The sequence below is a fragment of the Toxorhynchites rutilus genome, chromosome 2 (genome assembly GCF_029784135.1).
Source record: "Toxorhynchites rutilus septentrionalis strain SRP chromosome 2, ASM2978413v1, whole genome shotgun sequence".
Classification (NCBI taxonomy): Eukaryota; Metazoa; Arthropoda; class Insecta; order Diptera; family Culicidae; genus Toxorhynchites; species Toxorhynchites rutilus.
In genome coordinates this window covers 324,850,588-324,870,531 of record NC_073745.1, presented here as the reverse complement: position 1 = coordinate 324,870,531, position 19,944 = coordinate 324,850,588, and the positions used below count along the sequence as shown (strand labels likewise).

General features: G+C 38.0%; 1 protein-coding gene across 10 annotated transcripts in view; it reads right to left on the bottom strand.

Moving 5' to 3' along the window:
- Window positions 1-61: 61 nt before the first annotated feature.
- Window positions 62-19,944, bottom strand: part of LOC129764418 (ribosomal protein S6 kinase beta-2) — a 122,444-nt gene continuing 102,561 nt past the window's right edge. For 4 of the 10 annotated variants that reach the window (XR_008741135.1, XR_008741141.1, XR_008741138.1 and 1 more), the window contains 5 exons: window positions 11,775-12,023; window positions 11,593-11,700; window positions 11,074-11,522; window positions 10,326-10,588; window positions 62-2,394 (listed from right to left, as the gene is read on the bottom strand). Coding sequence is in view for 3 of the 10 variants with exons in the window: in XM_055763476.1 (XP_055619451.1) it covers window positions 10,534-10,588; window positions 11,074-11,522; window positions 11,593-11,700; window positions 11,775-12,023 (861 nt within the window). In the remaining 7 variants the exon portion in view is untranslated. Of the gene's footprint in view, window positions 2,395-9,680; window positions 10,589-11,072; window positions 11,523-11,592; window positions 11,701-11,774; window positions 12,024-19,944 lie in introns of those variants that run through there. The other 6 variants (XR_008741139.1, XR_008741140.1, XR_008741136.1 and 3 more) reach the window with 6 other exon arrangements.

Sequence of the window (19,944 nt, the reverse complement as noted above, 5' to 3'; positions counted from 1 at the left end):
AAAGTATAAGTTGGCCCAAGCGGGAAACGGTCATCAATCAACACAAAAAACACGGAGGGAATTTTAAATGTTCAAATCTTCAAGCGTTTTATACGATCTTTTCTTGCCAGTTCAACTGCTCAACCTTATACGCACACACATTTGGGCTTCCTCAATTTGATTAGTTTCCACTAAAAATCTAGGCTCCACTTGGTCTCTCGCTCTTCTCTACGTAAGTAATATTATAATATAGTGATTTTGAAAATGGTAAACTATAATCAGAAATGAATTGAATTTATTTCCCATTCAACCGATTGTCGGAGGAAATGTTATTCTCCTAGACCCGAATGCCAAAAATGAGAGAAAGAAAATCAGCTGAGCGGTTGATTAATGCATTACTTGGAAATAGTGCCCTAGCTAGGAATGAGCACTAAACTCAATCGAATGGATAAAACATAGTGTTAATACATTAATGATTAAAATTATCGGAAAACTGCAGAATATCGTTTGGTTGGTATCATTGATCTATTTGTTTGCTATATGTTTTATTTGGTCTATTGTACAAAAAATTCTCTACTATTCGCAGGTTACTGTGAATAATCCTCTTATAATATTCTAAAATAGTTACCTTAAAATCAGTCAAATCAGTTTATGTTCATTTGAGAATCCAGACTATTGCATTTTATGTTTCGTTCTCTGTTGTGACCATTGTGGTTCCAATTTCTTCGGCATTATGTATTCGCTTCTGCTTTGTTTCCATCATTTTACCCAACGGCTTAAGTGAACAGAATGTTTCAATATATTAGGAGTTCGCTTTAATTTTCTATTGGTAAGGGTGTTTTTTTTATGTTGTTGTTAAAATTAAGTCATATTTTACTTACTTTCTCTACAGACATTGATGGTTGTTGTTGAGAGGAAAAAGCAACTCGCCACTCATCTGCATCCATCATTGCTGCTATTGTGTTTAGAATATAATCTGTTCTTTCCCGGTGTAACTGCATCAAACCATATCATCGTCATCATCATCATCAACCTCGAGCTAGTGATTAAAATAACTATTACGTTTGCTTTTTGGAGGGATATTTGGCTAAAGAAGGTTACAATGCTAGGTTTCCTAACTATACAAAAATCGCCTTTTCCATAATTATTTTGCATCCTCGACAAAATGTGACTTTCTTCTTGATCTACGGGATTCATCATATTCCGTTACATTGTGGTACTGCTGTGCTGCTAAACTAATCCATATATTTATAAAAGAATCCTTAGTCCTATGTTCATTCCTTCATAATATTCATTCTAGCCAACAAAAACAACTCTCATTCGTGCCTTCATGTAATAGGTGATTTTTTCCCTAAGAAACGTGTTTTCAAAGTTGAATGAGTTTGCTTTTTTCATCTTTTGAAACATCTTAATTCAGTTTACTCTAAATGTTTTGTTCTTTTGCATTAATGTGTTGTTTGTTGTGCTTTGCCATTCTGCCATCTGAGGGTGGTGTTTTGTTGTGTTGTGTTGTATACAGGAACTCAATTTTCTGATTTTATTCAACTCCATCTGCACTGTTGCGCGGGAACAGTCTGCTCTTACGAAGCGCTTCAACAATAGATTTTTGCATATATTTGTTTTAACCTAAATTGAAAACGGTTTCTTTTTCTTAAGTTTTTTGTGGCATCTTCGCAACACTCGCAAAAGAAATGTTTTGTTTCAACAAGTTCATAAGCTTAAATTCTTATCACTAGGTATTACCGTTTTAATCTGGAGCAGAGTGTGATTATCAAACCGAGCCTTTGAATCATGTTGTGTTTGAATTGTCAAGTTGTAATACAGGTTAGTACATATCCTTCCGAGGGCACAATATCTAGGAGTATAAGTGAAACAATAATCGTGCATCGAAAAGATGATTCCAACCGTAGTTTTGCTTATATTCTTTCATATATTCCCATGGCGATTGCGAGACCGCTGCGTTGTTAACATCTCATTTGCTTGTTAGATTACGCTGTCTGATCATCATTCAATATTCAGTGTTGTTCAGCTTGCTTGTTTGCTTGCTTGCTTGCATATTATACTCGCTTGGTGTGTATGTGTTGTTTATGTGTCTCTGTCGACTCTTTCAATAAATGGTCAATCACGTAAAATATTGCCTATTCACATAACCTGTTAATATATCGGTTACAACAAGCTGCTGTCGCTAACACGTGCGTGTCGACACTCTTATCCCATTATATGCCGATTCTTGATCTGCTCTCGCTTTCTCGTTTGCTCTGGTAAATCATCATCAATTGCTGCAGTTTGACGTACGACAAATAATAATATTAATCCACTTTTGTTGTCTCCTCTTCCTCATCCTTCGTGAAAATTTAACTACTAGTATTTTGTTATATTATAAATCTTCTAAAATTGTTGTAATCCACTCTTGGCCTGGAAGAATAAAGAGAGAGTTATTTTAGTTAACCTGGCCCATGTGTGCTGCGAGTGAGTATTTAATCATGTATAGCATTCGTTTACTTTCGTGTTTCTTTATATCCAATCATCTAACCAGGTAATCTACCTCATCTGTAGAGCACCACTGCATTGTACTTCCTCTGTTCACGGCGTTGGAAATATTCGCTGGACTATATCTTTAACATACGCAAAATTGTCTACTGGGCATTGTGAACATCGTAAGAGTTGATTCGAAGCTATTGTTTATCTGGAATCCACTGGTTGCTAGTACAGACACTTCCTACATTCTCTCCAGAAGGTAATTTTTAAAACAAGATTTCAAAACAATGATATCCTTAACATGAACAATCTATCACATCGATTTCAGAACTTGAATTGTGTCGAGGTGAATGCTTAGCTCTCGATAAGATAATGTTGATAGTTGATTATTAACCATGTTTTCGAGGTCTCACGCCTGATTGATCATTTCTTTGGACCAGAATCAGCGAAGTTACACGTAGCGACTTTCCATTCAAGTCAGTGGGTCATTGTGGAATGAAGAATATTTGAAATTGCAGTCATTTATAGGCATCTTCACTAAAGCCCTTTCCTCGATAATTACGATTTCTGCATCATTTCCTCAGAGAGTAAACAATATAACTGTAAATATACACATGGCATGGGTTGTGTTGATTTTATTACAACGCTCATTGCGCTCGGTCAGTTCTAGATTAATGTGATAGTAGACTGTTTGGTAAGTTACTCTTTTTAGTTATGAAAGTTTTGTTACGATTACAGTGCGCAACACATACACCGTCCCGTCACCGTGAATTCAACGTGAAGGGATGAAATGTCAAATATTCTCCCATGGGAATCGTATGGTAGCATTCACATATAGTGATGTCTAAATTTTTCATTTATTCGATTATCGATTAATCGTTGGGGCATTTCTCAACATTCGATTCATTCGAATAATTGTCTTTCAATATTCGATTAATCGAACGAGTATTTATTTCTTGAAATAATCACGTATCACGTTGTCATTCTGGTCGCGTGGTCTATCGGGTTGTCGATATTAGATGGTTTGATAAAAAATGTTGGATAACAAAAATTATATAGCCTAATTCTTAGTCTAAAAATGCATTAACCTTGAGAAAGATTCCTCCTTTCATTAATTGCGATTACAGTGACAATTATTCGATGTATTCTCGCGTAACTTTTGAAAAGGTCCTATGTAACATTCACATCAACTCGAGAAAAACGGAGTTGAAGATCGGAATATTGTTCCGCGAATTGTTTCAAAAGGAATCGATCTTTATCACTACTTTTACCACTAGCAGTCAATAATAACTCTGAAAAACCAATCGTAACTGTTGTCATGTGATTTTAGTTAGAAATTCAAGCCTTCGAGCGAAAAATGTTACATTGGACGTTTTGACTGCCCGCTTTGTACATTGGACAAATAACGTTGCACGATGAGAATCTGAAAATAACTACTAAACAACGATCCAAATACTTGCACTTCGTGCTAAAAGCAGATCATTATTGTTATAACTCGTTGAATTGAACTAAAAACGATATCAACACCCGAAAATAACAAAAACTCAAAATGACCGAAGTGCGATTTCGTGTTGTATTGGTTGCTTTGTTACTTCGGATGTATCGAGCGTCAGAGGAAAGTGGTGTCCGAAGTAACAGTCGAGTGCTTAAAATTCGAATCTGTACATTGGTCATTTTTTGTAACGGCGATAAAAAGGTGAAAAGGATAGATACTTGAACGATTGTTTTCTCAATGCATTACATGATTGATAACTAATAGTGTGCATCCATTAACTCGATTTGTTTACATTTGTTACTTAGGACGTTTTCAAAAGTTACGCGAGTATTCATATTTTGATTTCAAATTAATCGATTATAACTTCAGATATTCGATTATTTGAATTAATCGAACGATTAACCGACGTCTCTATTCACATACACAATCACCGGCAACTTTGACGTCGGCAAAATAAGTCCAAGAGAAGAGTTGACGGTGCGCTGTATGTGTAGCGCACTTAATTCAGCTTTGGAAGGTTGCGACAGGTGGAAACCGAAAGAAGAAAATCAATTTTAGACGCGCACATCTGATGTCATTTCTGGAATTCGATTCAAAATTGCGGAGCCTGTGACGTCTTAATGCGTGTCCGAGAACTGCAGTTTGGAAGAACCATAGCAAACGTCATACTGGAACTTACGATCGTACAATGATAATCAAGTTGAACGCTGAAGCAGAAATCGAACACGTGCTCAAAAGTTGTACAACATGGAGGTATATCGGGGTTGCTTATTCTTGGGAAGCTTCTCGAGCAAAATTCCTTTGTTGCCACGATTCAAGGAGATTTTCCAAACAGTTTAAGTTAGCTTCGGTTGATAAATTCGCCAGAGAACACCCGATCTAACGAGGGGTTCACAACTTTCCGTTATCAATAAGACTACAGACTTGAAGGTCTACACAGAAGGGTGTCATTCCAGAATGTTGTAGTAAACCACACAATGGATATGTGATAAATCGAGAAATAATTAGGAATTGTTGAGAAGCAGCTTGAAACAATTCTTCATTATTTCTGTTGAGGAATCATTTGGTTGCTTAAAAAGCCTAACATAACTGATTCTATCCATAAGGTTTTGCATAATATTTTAGGTCACGTTCTTTCGTTGAAAATTGATATCTATTTCCGCATACCACTTCTGAGCATCTTTTCCATATTGGTAAAGGCTGTGTAAGTGAATGTTACACCGAATCCCATTCACCCGAAACACGTTAACCCGAAGCACATTTACCCGAATAACATTCACCAGAAGGTAACAAATACCCGAATGCGACAATTATCCAAATGCAACATTCACCCGAATGAAGTGGGACAAATTCGGACAATGTAATGGGAGCGAATTCTCGATCTAACGAGGATAAGAAACCGAGGTGGCCGAGGTGGCGTCGAGATGACGCAACCCGAGACGGCAGCCGACCTGCTATCGGAAGCGGCGGCCTCTCGCAAGCAAATCTATGTTCCATCGATTGCTCGGTAAGTTTGAAACATAGGAGACGATTCTTTAGTTAGGTCCGACCGAGCGTTTGCCCGGTTAATTTTTGCTTCAAAATATATCATTCATATTTCAAAAGAAAAAGATATCCGTTCTATCCAGATAAATGGTATTCGAGTGACTTTGTTTCTCGTAAATGCTCTAGAATCTCGCTGTGTTCTCATTCTTTTTTTATTTTTATTTTTACAGATTTCAATATCTCATTATCACCCTCATTCTGTATTTCTTTCGAACGACTTGAAAAAATTCCATTCTGTATTCCGTTCGAGTTGTTTTTGCATTTCGATCGATCTGTTTCTCTTCGAACATTAAATGGGCAAAACGTTCGAAATAGGGAATGCGAAATTATAACTCGAACGGAATAACGGTTTCGAACGAATTGGAAATCCGTCGGAATACAGAATAGGGCTGTATATGAATTTAATTGCGACTGTTTCGAATTGACAGTTGTCTTCTATGTATAAGGAATACATGATAAATGACTACTGGATAATGTTTATAATCGAATTGGAAGCCCATCATTTGAAAGAAATCAATGATTTAATAACTATAAAAGTGAAACTATACCATTTTTCATATCTTAGAAAAATATTATACGCAACGTCCCTTTTTCCATTTTTGCTCTACCCACGCAATATAGGAATTTTTGGATACCAGTTAATGTATTATTGCGATCTTTTTAACAAAGTCTTTCACAAATAAACATAAAGTCTATCAGAATAAATATAAAATTACAGCTGTACATAGTACATTCGGGTAAATGTCCATTCAGGTAAATGTTCATTCGAGTATCTGTCGCCCACGGGTATTTGTTACATTCGGGCGATTGAAATTCGAGTAACTGTCTTTCGGATAAATGTGACACAGTCATTGGCAAGACACATGTGTGCTGTATACACTGCGTTTCATAAGCATAGAACCACTTCATTATTCTGAGTGTCCAGAGATATGTAAGAAGTCGATTGAATTGAAATATATAGTGTAGAATACAATAACTATCTTCATTTATGAGACTGACCATTTGAACTTTTTTGTTATGTACAGGCGAGAAATATTCAAAAAACTAAAACTCCAGTGTTTCATAACTATAGAACCAGATGGAAATACTCTCACTGCTTTACAAAATTAATGTCAATTTCACGTGAGTTACAATAAGTTTCTAATTCTAATTCTCGTCTAAGTTCTTCAAATCACTCATATGCTTGTAAACTGCATCTACTATTCGTACGATCACTCCTCATAAGTTCTGACAGGGTTTTGATTTTGTGAACAAGCTGACCAGTCCAGAATCTGAAGCCCCTATTCATCAAACCATGCTAGGACCTTCCGGATTTTATGAATTGATGCCAAATTACACAATTATCACATTGTTTTTGATGCAAGAGCAGAAGTCAATGATTCTGAAGTGCTTCATTGCACTTCTGAGTGTGCATTCGTGTTGATGAAAAACTATCTGAACCAGGCCTTTTTGAAAATATATTTATACAGTGGAACCCGCGGAATAGTCGGGCTAGCTCACCGCGGATCATGAAAATTTATCCGTGACAAATGACAAATGACTAAAAATGAGGTGCAAACACAAAAAAAACAGATATTTCAGTATGAAAACAATGTTTTATCAATACAGGAATCATTGAACTATCCATCTGTAAGGTCGTGTACACCAGTAGTCAAATAATGTGAAAGTCATGACCAAAACAGAAGAACAAAAACCTACCACTCATTGTCAAATTTAGGGTAGTTTCATAGAATTACTATGGAACTCGCTTTCGCGGATAAACCGCACCGCGGACCATTCGCTCGCGGATAATGGAGGTTCTACTGTATATTGAAAAACGAACGCTAGTTTCCTCGCAGATAAGCAACTCCAAACGAAGTCGCCCTAAAAATGCAGATTTTAAAAACCTGTATTCGAATTTGTATTCCGTTTGGGTTGGAGGTATTATGAGTTTTCCACAGCAATTGGGATTTTTTGACTCAAAAGTAACTTTTGAAAAGGACGTGTCGATTTTAATAATAGAAATCTTTGATAATTTATATCTCAAAAACTATGAGTCGTGAAAAAATATACATTTAGGAAAAAAATGTATACTCTTTTTTTTATTTATAAAAAAACCTCTATTTGCAATATCTAAAATATGTATTTTTTAACTTTTTTTTAAAAAAAGTTCATATAAAATAGAAGTTATGTTGAAAATTTAACAAACGGGTCCAAGATAGTAAAACTACTACAAACTTTGTGGAACGTTGATTTTTTATGAATTTTCGAAACTTCGAATTTTTGTATGTTAACAATCATTTTTAGTCACAAATTATGAAACCTGATGTGATTTAGAAAAAATGATGTTGGTATCATCCGAGGGGACATATGAAGAGATAGACGGTAGCAAGGTTTTTATGGAGAGCATCACGACGAAGGTGTGCAAATTTTTTTGAAGCCGCTCATATCGAGATGAAATCTTCGCCACTGAAAGAGGATAATTTCACTTTATATTTTTTTTAACCTACACTTCGCACAACAGTTTCATCTGCTGCCATCATATTGTCTGTCGCCTTTGGTTATTCTTTTGACGTATAAAAAAGATCCATTTGAAGAAAGCATTTTGAGCATTTGAAGAAAGTGGCCTCCGGGATTTTAGGCTTCCCAGTGCAAATATACTTCCCCGAATTGACCTATCAACGCCTACTCTGTCATCTTGTCAGCCAGCTCGAACTTGAATGATCATCTATCAGTGGACTCTGGGAGTCATCGGGCCCCCAATCTAGTTAGGTTAATGCCTTTTATAAATTTGCAAAACGATTATTATGTCTCTGTCAGCCATTGTTCATAATTCGCCGACAACGCTGTCCGTTTGCCTTAGTCGAGGGTTCCTGATCGCAGTAATAAGTCATCTGGCGGCGGCGTGATTTTAGCAGTTCGACGTTGTTTGTCGTATACATTATTCTGCAATGTTGATGTATTAATTGAGCAACTGTGGATAACTATTTAGAATGGGAGTGTAATTTATGTTCCATTCAACTTAATCGCGGAAAAATAATGTTAGGACAAAAAACAAGGTGATTTTCGTAATTGGGTTGATGTAATGAGGGCTTCCAATGAAGTATCACATTTGTTTGATATGTGATTGACAGTGTTTAGATAGAACATCCTTCGCTCCATGCAGTTATATTCATCAAGACTATAAGCCAGAAGGATTGATAAAATAATAAAATGATATAGCCGAAAGTACATAGGAGCCGAAAAATATTATTCTAGAACACAACGGCCTTCATAAGACGTGTAGGGGAAATGGGGGTAAGACGGACATGTTAAGAAGAACTTCATTTGTATCTTTGGAAACTCGGTTCGGAACCATTGAGTGAGTCTTTGAAGGAACAATTATTTTTTTATACTTTAACTGAAAATCTAACTTATATGTTCATTAATTACCTTTCTGGCATTAACTTGACGATGAACACCATTTTATTCGACGTAATTTGATTAAAATACTTTATTCAGTTGTTACGAAAGCGCTGCCTCCACCTGAAATAAACGACAATAATGATTACAGTGATAGTATCATTTCGGAATAATATCCAAAACTGGGCTGCCCGTCATTACCATTGGACAGCATAAAAGAATACAAAATTGGATTGTTTTTTTTTGCTCTGAGTATTGAAGTGTGACTGGACCTTGCTTCCCAAGTAATTCCATAGAAAGTAGTCTAGAAGTGTCAAATCGCATGAACGAATGGAGCCAAGTCATTTGTCCGTTGTGCGATTTCAAACTATAAACAGACCGAGACTGCAACAAATCTTGTTCAAAATAAACATCTCAGCGCGGTAACAATCTTGATGGTGAAATCTTTCGGCAGTTGTTCTATAGATCTCTCTCGTTCTCTTGAAAGCATTCTTTGCGTTGAGTATGAAACATGAAGAAGTACAATAGAATACAATCAGGGAGACACAAAAACAGTTGTTTGCGTCTTACAAAAGAGAATAAGAAATAGAGGTTTCTTTCGGTACTTCGATAGAGAATATATACAAATCGTATATCCTTTAGTCAATTCTAAAACAATTTCACTATTCGTCGATCGCTGTACATTTTAACTTTTGTGGAAATTAAGTCTTTGTATCGTTTTTTTAACTATGTTTTTTTTCTATGCTAGTGCAGTTGTGATAGTGGTCAACTATTTCATGTAATGAAAGCAACGCAAAAGAAATTGTTATTCCCAGCTTGATGGTTTATTTTTAGAGAAAATGGAAGATTATCCTAAACTAACATAATTCAACTAAGTAATAACCATAGACAATTTTGTTTTCAATTCAACACCTTAGTGGAATGCTCAAATTATTATGCATCAATAGTTGAATGCAATAGAGATAGCGAAGGTTCACTCTTTCCTATTTAAATTTATAGCGCTGCTTCGGCAAATTCTAGAAGATTTAACTAAGACGTCAGTCCATCTGGGTTGCTTATAACTAGGGGGTGTCCATATTCCATGAGTTTGAACAATACTACAAAGTATCTTTTCTTAGATGACAACTAAACAAAGCGAGGTATTTACTAAAAACAAATCGTCAAGTGAATGGATAGATATAGAGGAATAGTTCGAAAGCTCTCACTGATATATATATTCGTATTGTTGAATACTAAGTGACATCGATGGCTGCTTCCTTTGGCTTCCTTTTGGGGCTTTTATACATGATGAAATATATTACATTACTTTTCGAAAAACTTTTCCCTAAACAGATCAAATTCGATTAAAATAAATTCTACAGATGCACTTTTCCAATCTCCTTCATAAACAATGTTTCCCTTTAATTTTCTCTCTGTGTGAAGTTTCTTGAATGAGTATGATGTATACCTTCTTACTTGTTAATTTTGAAAAAGTACACTCTCCACTGTCATAAACGGGTTTCGTTCCGGTGGGTTTCGCGCGCCGCTGATGATAGTGTGTATGTTTGGGGGGGTTTGCGCCGGTGCCGGTTCAGTTCAATCTCTCTGCCGGAATCGAGAGAAAGCACCCGAAGAACTATGTGTGCGTGAGCGGTGGGATCAAAATAAATGCCAAATCACAGTTTTACAGGCCATGAACATACCGACGCTACGTTGTTGTTTGCCCGTATGCTATAGATGGAAGAGATTGGAACAGAGAACATTCCGGAACGATGAATATTAATGCTAGTCGATGTTACATCAATTGGTGGCTTTCTGATCGGAAGTGTAACTGCTTCACGATATACAGATGGCAAAGTATCGTTGGGGAATAAAAAGACGGAGCGGATACTCTCAACAAGCCGTGACTCGTTCGAAAACGTCGGGCCTAACAGGTTGTTTCGAGAGGTTGTGCAAATGTTCGGGTTCCAGCAGTGTGGCGAAAAGGACCTGCCACATGGTTCGAACCTCTTCAAACAAACATAAATAAATATTGCTCATATAGATCATCATAGAAAAAAAAACCAAGAAATACCTAAGAAAAAAAAATGCCGGTGAAACGACACCGCCCAACTGGTCAAACGATAATTATACACAGCACAGAGGAAACATTGCAATCAAAGTGCCAAATTCGAAGATATCGAGCATGATTTCCCGAAAATGAATAATATACTCACTAAGAAATCGGTAGCTCAGGATACACCTCCATCATTTCATCCTGAGGGGAGGGCCTAGACGCGAAGGGTTGCAGCCGAGCCGCCGTGAGCCGAGGGTTGGTTGGATTACTCGGTCCGGCGCCGAACTGCGCACTTCTTGCTGCCGATAGCTGAGATGGGAGCTGCTGAGGTTGGGGCGCCTGCTGATGTGGCTGCTGCTGCTGGAACACCATGTGATGATTGCTGCCGTGGGCTGTGTGAGGCTGCATCCGGGGCATGCTGAGCATCTGCTCGTCTGCGCGCGTTATTGCACCATTCTCCAGGGCACCACTTATGCGGCGGCTGTTGGACATATGTGCGTGACTACTGTGACTGCCGATATGGTGATGGCGGGGTGTCCGACGGGGGGAACGAGCTGTCGTCGTTTTGGCCATCTCCTCTAGCACCGAAGGGGCGACATAGGTGAATCCCTAAAAATCAACGATAAACGGGACGTTAAAGTTCGAGCATGATTAGCATTTATTAAATTTTGATACGCACTTGAAAGATCAAATTGGCACTCTCACTCAGCAGGGAATCATCGGGAGAGTCAACGGGAATTTGCTTAGTGAATTTTGTGTCGAATTGTGATACATCGTCCTCACTTCGCTGCAATAGAATGAAAAATGGAATCAATTATCTAGAATTTACATACAGACCACAGCTCAACTTGAGTATCTTACCAGAACTGGTTTGATTGGAGGATCCAGTCGTCTAGCTAGCACGTCATCCCAGCAGACGTTTTTGAAGAATGCATGAGCCCGCACCGCTTGCCCGTCTGTGGGCCCGCTGCCCAAACGTTGTGTCACCTGACGTTTCATAAGGCGGCGAATGAGATCGCGCGAGTCGGACGCTAGGTAGGCCGGTATGTTGAGTTTACCCCTAAGAATGGCATCTATTGTGTTCTTGCGATTATCTGCCGTGAAAGGTGGCTGAAAATTGAAGACAGAAGCGTTACTGATGGTGTGCATCCTTCAGTTGCATTTTTGCATTTTGGTTTTCATTGCGGAACCTTCGATAGATAACATTCTATCATAGGTTGTCTTGAAGCAAATGTACAATTGGAATAGTATTGTACATGATTTTGATGATTCATAACTACTCCGACCTCGGCCTTACAACCATCAAGGGAAGGGAAGGTATGTTGATATGATATTTGCGATCCGAAACCTCTAATCTCTATACGCAGCAGCGAAGCATATCCCCGGATAACCTAGCAGGCAACCGGAAAAACTATTCCTGATTCATCGCGCACGTACCAGCTACCATCTCATTTGCGCAAATATGCGGCATAACAGTTTTTAACACAGTAACTATGCCCAAATATGCATGGTTGACGTAAACCGTATTTTTTTCAATTGAACTAAATAATGAAAATCATAAATCCCATCCGACCCACTTTTGACCGATTATGTTCATTGAATAGAGATTTATTATTCTTTATAAATTGTTTACCGTCATGTTTATTCAGTTAAAAACAATAAAAAGGCGTTTTCCATCACTAAGTGGTGTTGGTGGTTACGCCAACCATGAATATTTGGACAACATAGCCGCCATCATATTGAAGTGCTAGAGCACAAGGGGTTGTTAAGAATTCGCCATGTCCTTCGTAGCATACAATCATACAATCATACAAGTTGTCTCAAATTCCAAAAAGTCATTATTAGAATATTCCCTGACCAAACACTTTTCCGCTTGCCTCATTAACACCTCATTGAAACAACACAGGCAAGCAAACGAATCTTTCCGCATGTGATGTAAATATATAACCTCCACACGGGAAGTCTCCACGACTTCAATAACACCCAGCTGAACACTAATTATGCAGTACCAGCTATTCCAAGCATTTCCTTTTCCTTATGCACGACCTTCAGAAAGTGCTGCGCGACAGCATATGTATGTTCATTATGGCGGGTTTACATTAGGGAGATCTATAGCTATAGATGGATTTATTCACGTGAAAATAGGTGTAAACGGATGAGAATAAATATGATACACTTATTCGAGGTATATATAACTTGAATAAATTCAGCATATGTAAACGCTTGTGAATTTCTCACTGGTGAGAAATCACTAAAGTTGGATGCAGTTCTACTTCAGGTGAATAAATTCACCGAAGATATGAATATATTCATTATAGAAGTTCACGCTAGTGTAAACGGATGATGCGATTTCTATAAATCTCATCATATTTCTTCACATGAATATATCCCTAGTCTAAACCTGAGAGAGAGGAGCCAGCTGAATGACAAATAGTTTGTTTTCTTCTTATTCTTTTTACGCATTCTCATCAAGAAAATTCCAAACTGACAATTTCAATCAAGCAAGTTGCTGTCATTCATTTATGAGAAAAGTGTTCAAACTTGACGTGATCCTTTGTTAGTGAGTACATTTGTGCGTTTTATCCCCGATTTGATTTTTGACATAGGACTGCGTCTAACAGGAATATATGGGGGGTAAAAATTTGAACACTGATCATGTAGGAAATAATAAAAGATGTACCAGGTCAGCCCACATCATGGCTTCTAGCGGCATCGGCCCATTCAAACATTTTTTACTTTTGATAATTTCGATATAGTTGTCCTAAAGAATTATTTCGATGATTTCTAAAACAAAATCCGAAATTAGAAGCAAACTGACTTTTATGATTTGTTTGTCGGTGGAGATCTTGTGGGTGTTTTGGGTCCATTTGTGACTTTTTCCGATCGTTCATTCAGTTTTCGCGAATTCTTGTATTCTTTCACTGGTTCCAGGTTCATCATTGCTGCAAGCTCGACGAATCGATTTTTGCAATGTGGGCGATGATTGTCTATCTCCGATGCAATTTGAATATGCAGCGTACACCCAGGTTTTTTTACGCGGATTTTCTAATTAACGCGGTTTTTTTTACGAGATACGTATCCCCCGCGTAAAAAAAAACCTGTGTGTGTGTGGAATACATAAAATAAGAGCTAATCTTCCAATGAAAATAGCCAACATTGATTTCTCTCAGGTGCATTTTGAGGGAATTTTGTTTGTGTCCGATGAAAATAATACTAGGTTGACTAAAAAGGATGCTGTGTCTGCATTTTTAACAGGCATTCGTATGAAGATGAGAATTATACAACCAGTCTCTCGTCATCTTTGCCATGATATTCCATCACTGATAGACCATTCATATGCAATATTTAAATTTGACATGCAGGTTTAATCAAGGCAATAGTATCACTGAAGATCCAATCGAATTGACCGATAGTGAAGGTGAACCAATAGTCTTGTCCAAAAAACTAAAAGGGTCAAGGTTCTTTCTCCCCTTTATGTGTGATATAATTTGTATACCATTTCCCATATACAACATATCTGTCGCTTCCAATCAGTCTGCATAAATGTTGCGCTCACTCTGCCCTCCCTCACAACACCCACTTCCCGTTTGTGACATTTTTTTTATCCCATTTATTTATTAGGCTCATTAGCATTTAGCTGTAACAGAGCCGGGTTTAACCGTGTACATGTACATATATTTATGTTTCTATGAATTGTGAATTACACAGTAGTTAGTAGTAGCCATTTAGGCGTTAAGTTTTCTGTTCCATTACATTATGGTAAATTACACAGTAGTAGCCATTTAGGCGTAAGGGTATTCTTTCTGTTCATCCATTGTTCAACAGACCGGTCAGCGGAGACAGTTGATATTGATCATTGTTGAGTTATTTATAGAACAGCAGCCCGATGTTTCTTGCAGAGCAGATCAGTTGTATGGATGTATCGATCTTTGTTCCACCGTGGATCGATTTCCATCGCTGACGGTGGTTACGTGGACGTAGTTATTCTATAACAACACAAAGATGGTCAATTGAGGGCCCTGAGTTTGAACTCACGATCGATCACTTGGTAAGCGAACGCGTAACCAAGTGGCTACGAAGACCCCCTGTTTGTGACATTGATGAGTGAACATTTTTTGTGCGAGTGTCGAGCAGGAATGAATTGTCTTTCACAAGATTAATTGTACTCCTAATAAGTGCTCGAAAGATGTAATCTTACGTTGATCGCACTTGATCGAAGAAATTACAAAAAGAATGTATTTGACCGCAGTATTTGATAAACTCTTTCTGAAAAGAATTGGATTTGATTTGCTGAAAACACTATCTTTTTTTCTCTCGTGTTGTGTGTTATGTGTGGCGATGGTAGGTTTTTTCGAAGCTGTTACTGATTTCTATGAGTTCGGCGTTTTCGGCTTGCATGCAACGATTTTTGAGGATTTGTTTTCGATTTGTTCTCTTGCTTTCGGGCAGCCACACCAGCAGAAGCAGCAGCTTTCTTCTTGCTGGTCGTCTTCTTCGCAGCAGCAAGTTTGTTTTTTTTTTGCAGCAGTAACTGTTCCAAAATGATCTAACCGCTGTACAATTATAATTGAGTGGAGCTGGCACCTACTTATATACAGATTTTTGCGATTTCAATAGCTTGCTTTCAAAACAATTTTTGAGCTATTGAAACAAGTTTTTGGATCAATAAGTAACACACATATAACGCGTAGACATTTTATCTTTCGAATGAAGCGGTTATCATACCATTTCTTTCAACCGGCGAAGAGGGTTTATTGCTCAAAATCCCGTTTCTCCAATGTAACACTCTCGTTCTCGAAGCTTTGAACTTACACCCCAGTATAGAAATGAAAGATGTAGTCCGACGTCAACATTATTTTCACATAAAACGTCTTGCAAAAAAAATGTCATGTTGAAATTTTCTACATATTTCAATACTTCCCCTTGGTTCACCGTGACTGGTTCGCGCTGACATAAGGATGATCACAACAAACGCGAGCTGGCTCCTCTCTCTCAGGTCTAAACCCACCCTTAGAGTGCCAATGAAAATGGCCATCTCAAATTTTCAAAGCGAACTTGATTAAAAATATTGATTCCAACGAAAAACTATCCTGTGTAAAATATCAGCTCAATCGGACTTTATTTACTAGTGTCGCACAGCGGTAAAAGTTTGAATTTTTTGAAAACCAAAAAATCACCCAAGGGGGGAGTAAAGGAAATCGGGGTTTTGGAAAAAAAAATTTTGATGCCAAATGTCTTCAAACTGCATGAAACGAGATCTACTGTCATCTCGAAAATTTTTTCTTTGTTAAAAATCGACACTTTGAGACTTAGTAGTTTTTTCGGAATACGAAGCAAAACGTATGGTTCAGGCTGTCAATGAATATCGTCATATCGATTTTTCATACTGAACTCCCTGTGAAATGATGATTTGCACGATAAAATACCCTCTGCAAAATATCAGCACAATCAGACTTCATTTACTAGTGTCGCGCAGCGGTCAAAATTTTAGTTTTTCAAAATCGAAAAATCGATTGGGGAAATTGGGGTTTTCATAAACAATTTTTCGATTCCAACATGTCAACATGTTTTGATTCCAACATGAATTACATGAAACGTCGAGATTTACTGTTATCTCGAAAAAAAAATTCGTCGACTTTTCAGACAAAACCGACCAAGTGCCGAAAAGTCCCAAAGTGTCGATTTTTAACAAAAAAAAATTGAGATGACAGTAGATCTCGACGTTTCATGCAATTCTAAGACATTTGGAATGAATTTTTTTTTTGAAAACCCCAATTTCCTGCCCTCTTGGATGATTTTTCGATTTTCAAAAACTTCAATTTTGACCGCTGATTTTGATCCGAATGGAATAGCGTTAAGTGAAGCACATTGTTAATGGGTGTTTTGGTGATTGTGTCCAATTCCCCGAAACACGTTTACCCGGAACGCATTTACCCCAATGTAACACATACTCGAATGACATTCACCCGAATGCAAAATATATCCGAATGGACATTAACCCGAATGCTACAAATTTCCGAATGTGACATTTACCCGAATGTAACAAATACCCGAATACGATATTTAATCGAATAGAATATTTACCCGAATGAAGAAAGAAAAATTCCGACAAATCAGATTATGAGTTTTGTAGAATCTCCTGTTGATAAATAAGATCAAATCAAAACAACATGGAAAACTAACAACAATACGAGGTAAAATAAGAAATTGTAATGAGGAAATTCGAAAAAAAAATGTTGAAGATTTCGCTGTGTCATTTTTAGAAATTAGTGTAGGCACAATTGACATGCCGTCTTCTTTCCTTTCCGTATTGCTCTTTAAGGCCACAAGATCATTCAGAAATGAGCATAGGTTATGGAATATTCAGAAAATTAAGCAGATAATTTTAACATAAAAAATATAAAAAAATATAAGAATTGATAAGAAAAAAATGTACTTACTTATTTACGCAGCGCAGTTTTTATCATGAACTTATTATTTCCGGATGAAATTTATTCTGAAGTCAGTGTCATAGGGGCGAAGTCCCCATTTGACGAGGATAAGGAATCGAGGTGGCACGAAGCCTCTCGCATGCAAACCGGTATTCCACCGATTGCCCGATTTATTTGAAACATAGGCGACGATTCTTTAGTTAGGTCCGACCGAGCGTTAACGCATTTTGGTTGCCTGGTTACAAACGTGATGCACCAGATAAACGTATGCCGTCCGACGAGGATCTAGAGTACCGTCTCCTATGTTTCAAACTAACCGGGCAATCGGTGGAACATAGGTTTGCTTGCAAGAGGCCACCGCTACCGAATTTCGTCACTTTGGCGGCTTGAGGTCGCCTCGGTTCCTTATCCTCGTTTGATAGAGTCTTTGCCTTTGTTAGAGTGGTCTCAGAATAAATATTATTATGAAAAACTTAATTCATAATGAAAATTGCATTTCAGTGCCATAATACGTATGTACCAAATTCACTCCACTTCTTTGTTTTTAAGAGGCTTTAAACTTCGTAGTTCATTGCTTCTAACATATGTATTAAAATTGTCAGATTTTTTTAAGTAAGCGGGCTGCGTCATCCGTATGAATAGATAAACTTCATAATACCTTATAAAACTGCATTCTTTCACTTTTCATTATTTTGAAAAGGATGTTATCCAACGCCGCTATTGCTCAAATTGCACTACCCACGAAAAATGCTTTTTGAATGGAAATGAACGTACAAGACAAATATGATCCTTATATGACACTCATCAGAAATAAATATCCAAATACTTCCTAATAATAAAATTTGCGTATTTTTCGAATATATCCTTCTTTCGGGTAAGAGTCGCATTCGGATAGATATTACATTCGGGTAAATGTCGCATTCGGGTGAAGTGTCAGTTCGGGTAGATGTTACACTCGGATATTTGTTACATTCGGGTGAGTGGAATTCGGGTAACTGTCTTTCGGGTGAGTGGATTTCGGGAAAATGTGACACAATCGTTTTGGTTTGGACACCTGCGTTCATTAGTGTTCAGTTGCGTGAGTATAGACTTGTGTTCCCAACCATCACCGAGCATAGGATAGCATGTCGAAAAATATCGTTTCGAAGCGGCAGTAAACCGGAAAATCTGTTACTAGTTCTGTGCTTGTCTAATCAGGATGCTTCTACTCCGTTGAGCAATGTTCGGGAATGTTCGACTCATTGGGTCTTGTGAAGCCGATAATCCTTCCGGAAAACTTCTTGTGAAGAACATCTGGAAGGAAGAATTGGAATGAGAACTCACGGCTGATTTAAGTGGGAAGTGGGGTGAGTTCTTGAGTTCGCGTTGGTTTCGCGGACCTTTTACTAATCAAGCAGACTGGAAGAAGGCTAGCACCTGTGAAGAGAAATGTTGACGTCTTCACTTGCATGATCACTAAGGCATTCATATGGAGGTAGTAGATCTATCTGCTGGTGCATTTACAGCTGCTCTACATATTTCGTACATGCTCGCAATGAACTAAACGAATGGTCCTTCTGATGATTCATCGGACTTCGACCCGTTAATCCCAAGGCTTTTTTGATCGATCGCCCTCTGACTGCCATTCCGGAGCCAAGTTATGATGGAATTCCGGTCAATAGACATTCCAGATGCCAGAAAGCTCTGGTCTGAAGAATACTTGTTAGAGTTATAGGTCCGACAAAGGTGGAGTGAAAGGAAGGAGAACATTCGACCTGGAATGATAGTGATTAAGATGAGAACTTACCACCTCAGAAATGAAGGTTGGGGAAGGTCGAATTATCACGTTTCCGAGCAAATGGACTGGTCCCTGTGGTTGATATTCGGATGACCAACACTTGTTTGCTAAGACGCCCGCCAATTCGCAAGCTGGCGCCTTTACCTATATTAGATAACCTGGTCTAGACTAGTTTCCCATAGAGGAGGATGTTCGAATCGTTCATTACGAATAATTTTGTTATGTATATCAACCAAATGTAACCTGCTGATATTCCTCCTTATTCCGCGCGGCGAGTGAGGTGAGATGGATCAAGTTACTGCATTCCCGTAGGCAAATGACGTGACTATAGTTTGTCACTAAGTGAGATTTGAAGTCGTGTCCTCATGTGTTATCGACTCGGGTACCAAAAAGAAGTTGAAAAGTAGAGAAGCTTTCACAATGAAGCAAGAAACTTTGCTATCTAACGTCACTCACCGCGTGGAATAAGGGGGATTAACAACACATCGCTGCACGAAGTATCATCTTGACAGCGAGTAAACTGTAACCGCACGAGACGAGGGTGCTTAAGTCCCGAATTGTTCTTGCTGCGCTTTCAATTCAGCCCGCACCATATCAGTGTTGATCCCAGCTCCCAAAGATACTTATCAAATACAGTAGAACCCCGATTATCCACGGAATAGTCTGGCTAGGTCACCGCGGATCACGAAAATCGCGGACAATGCAAAAATTGATTAAAAAAGAGATGCGAACACACAATATTTCAGCACGATAACTATGTTTTATCAATAAAGGAATCATTAAACTATCCATCTATAAGGTTGTGTACACCAGAAGTCAAGTA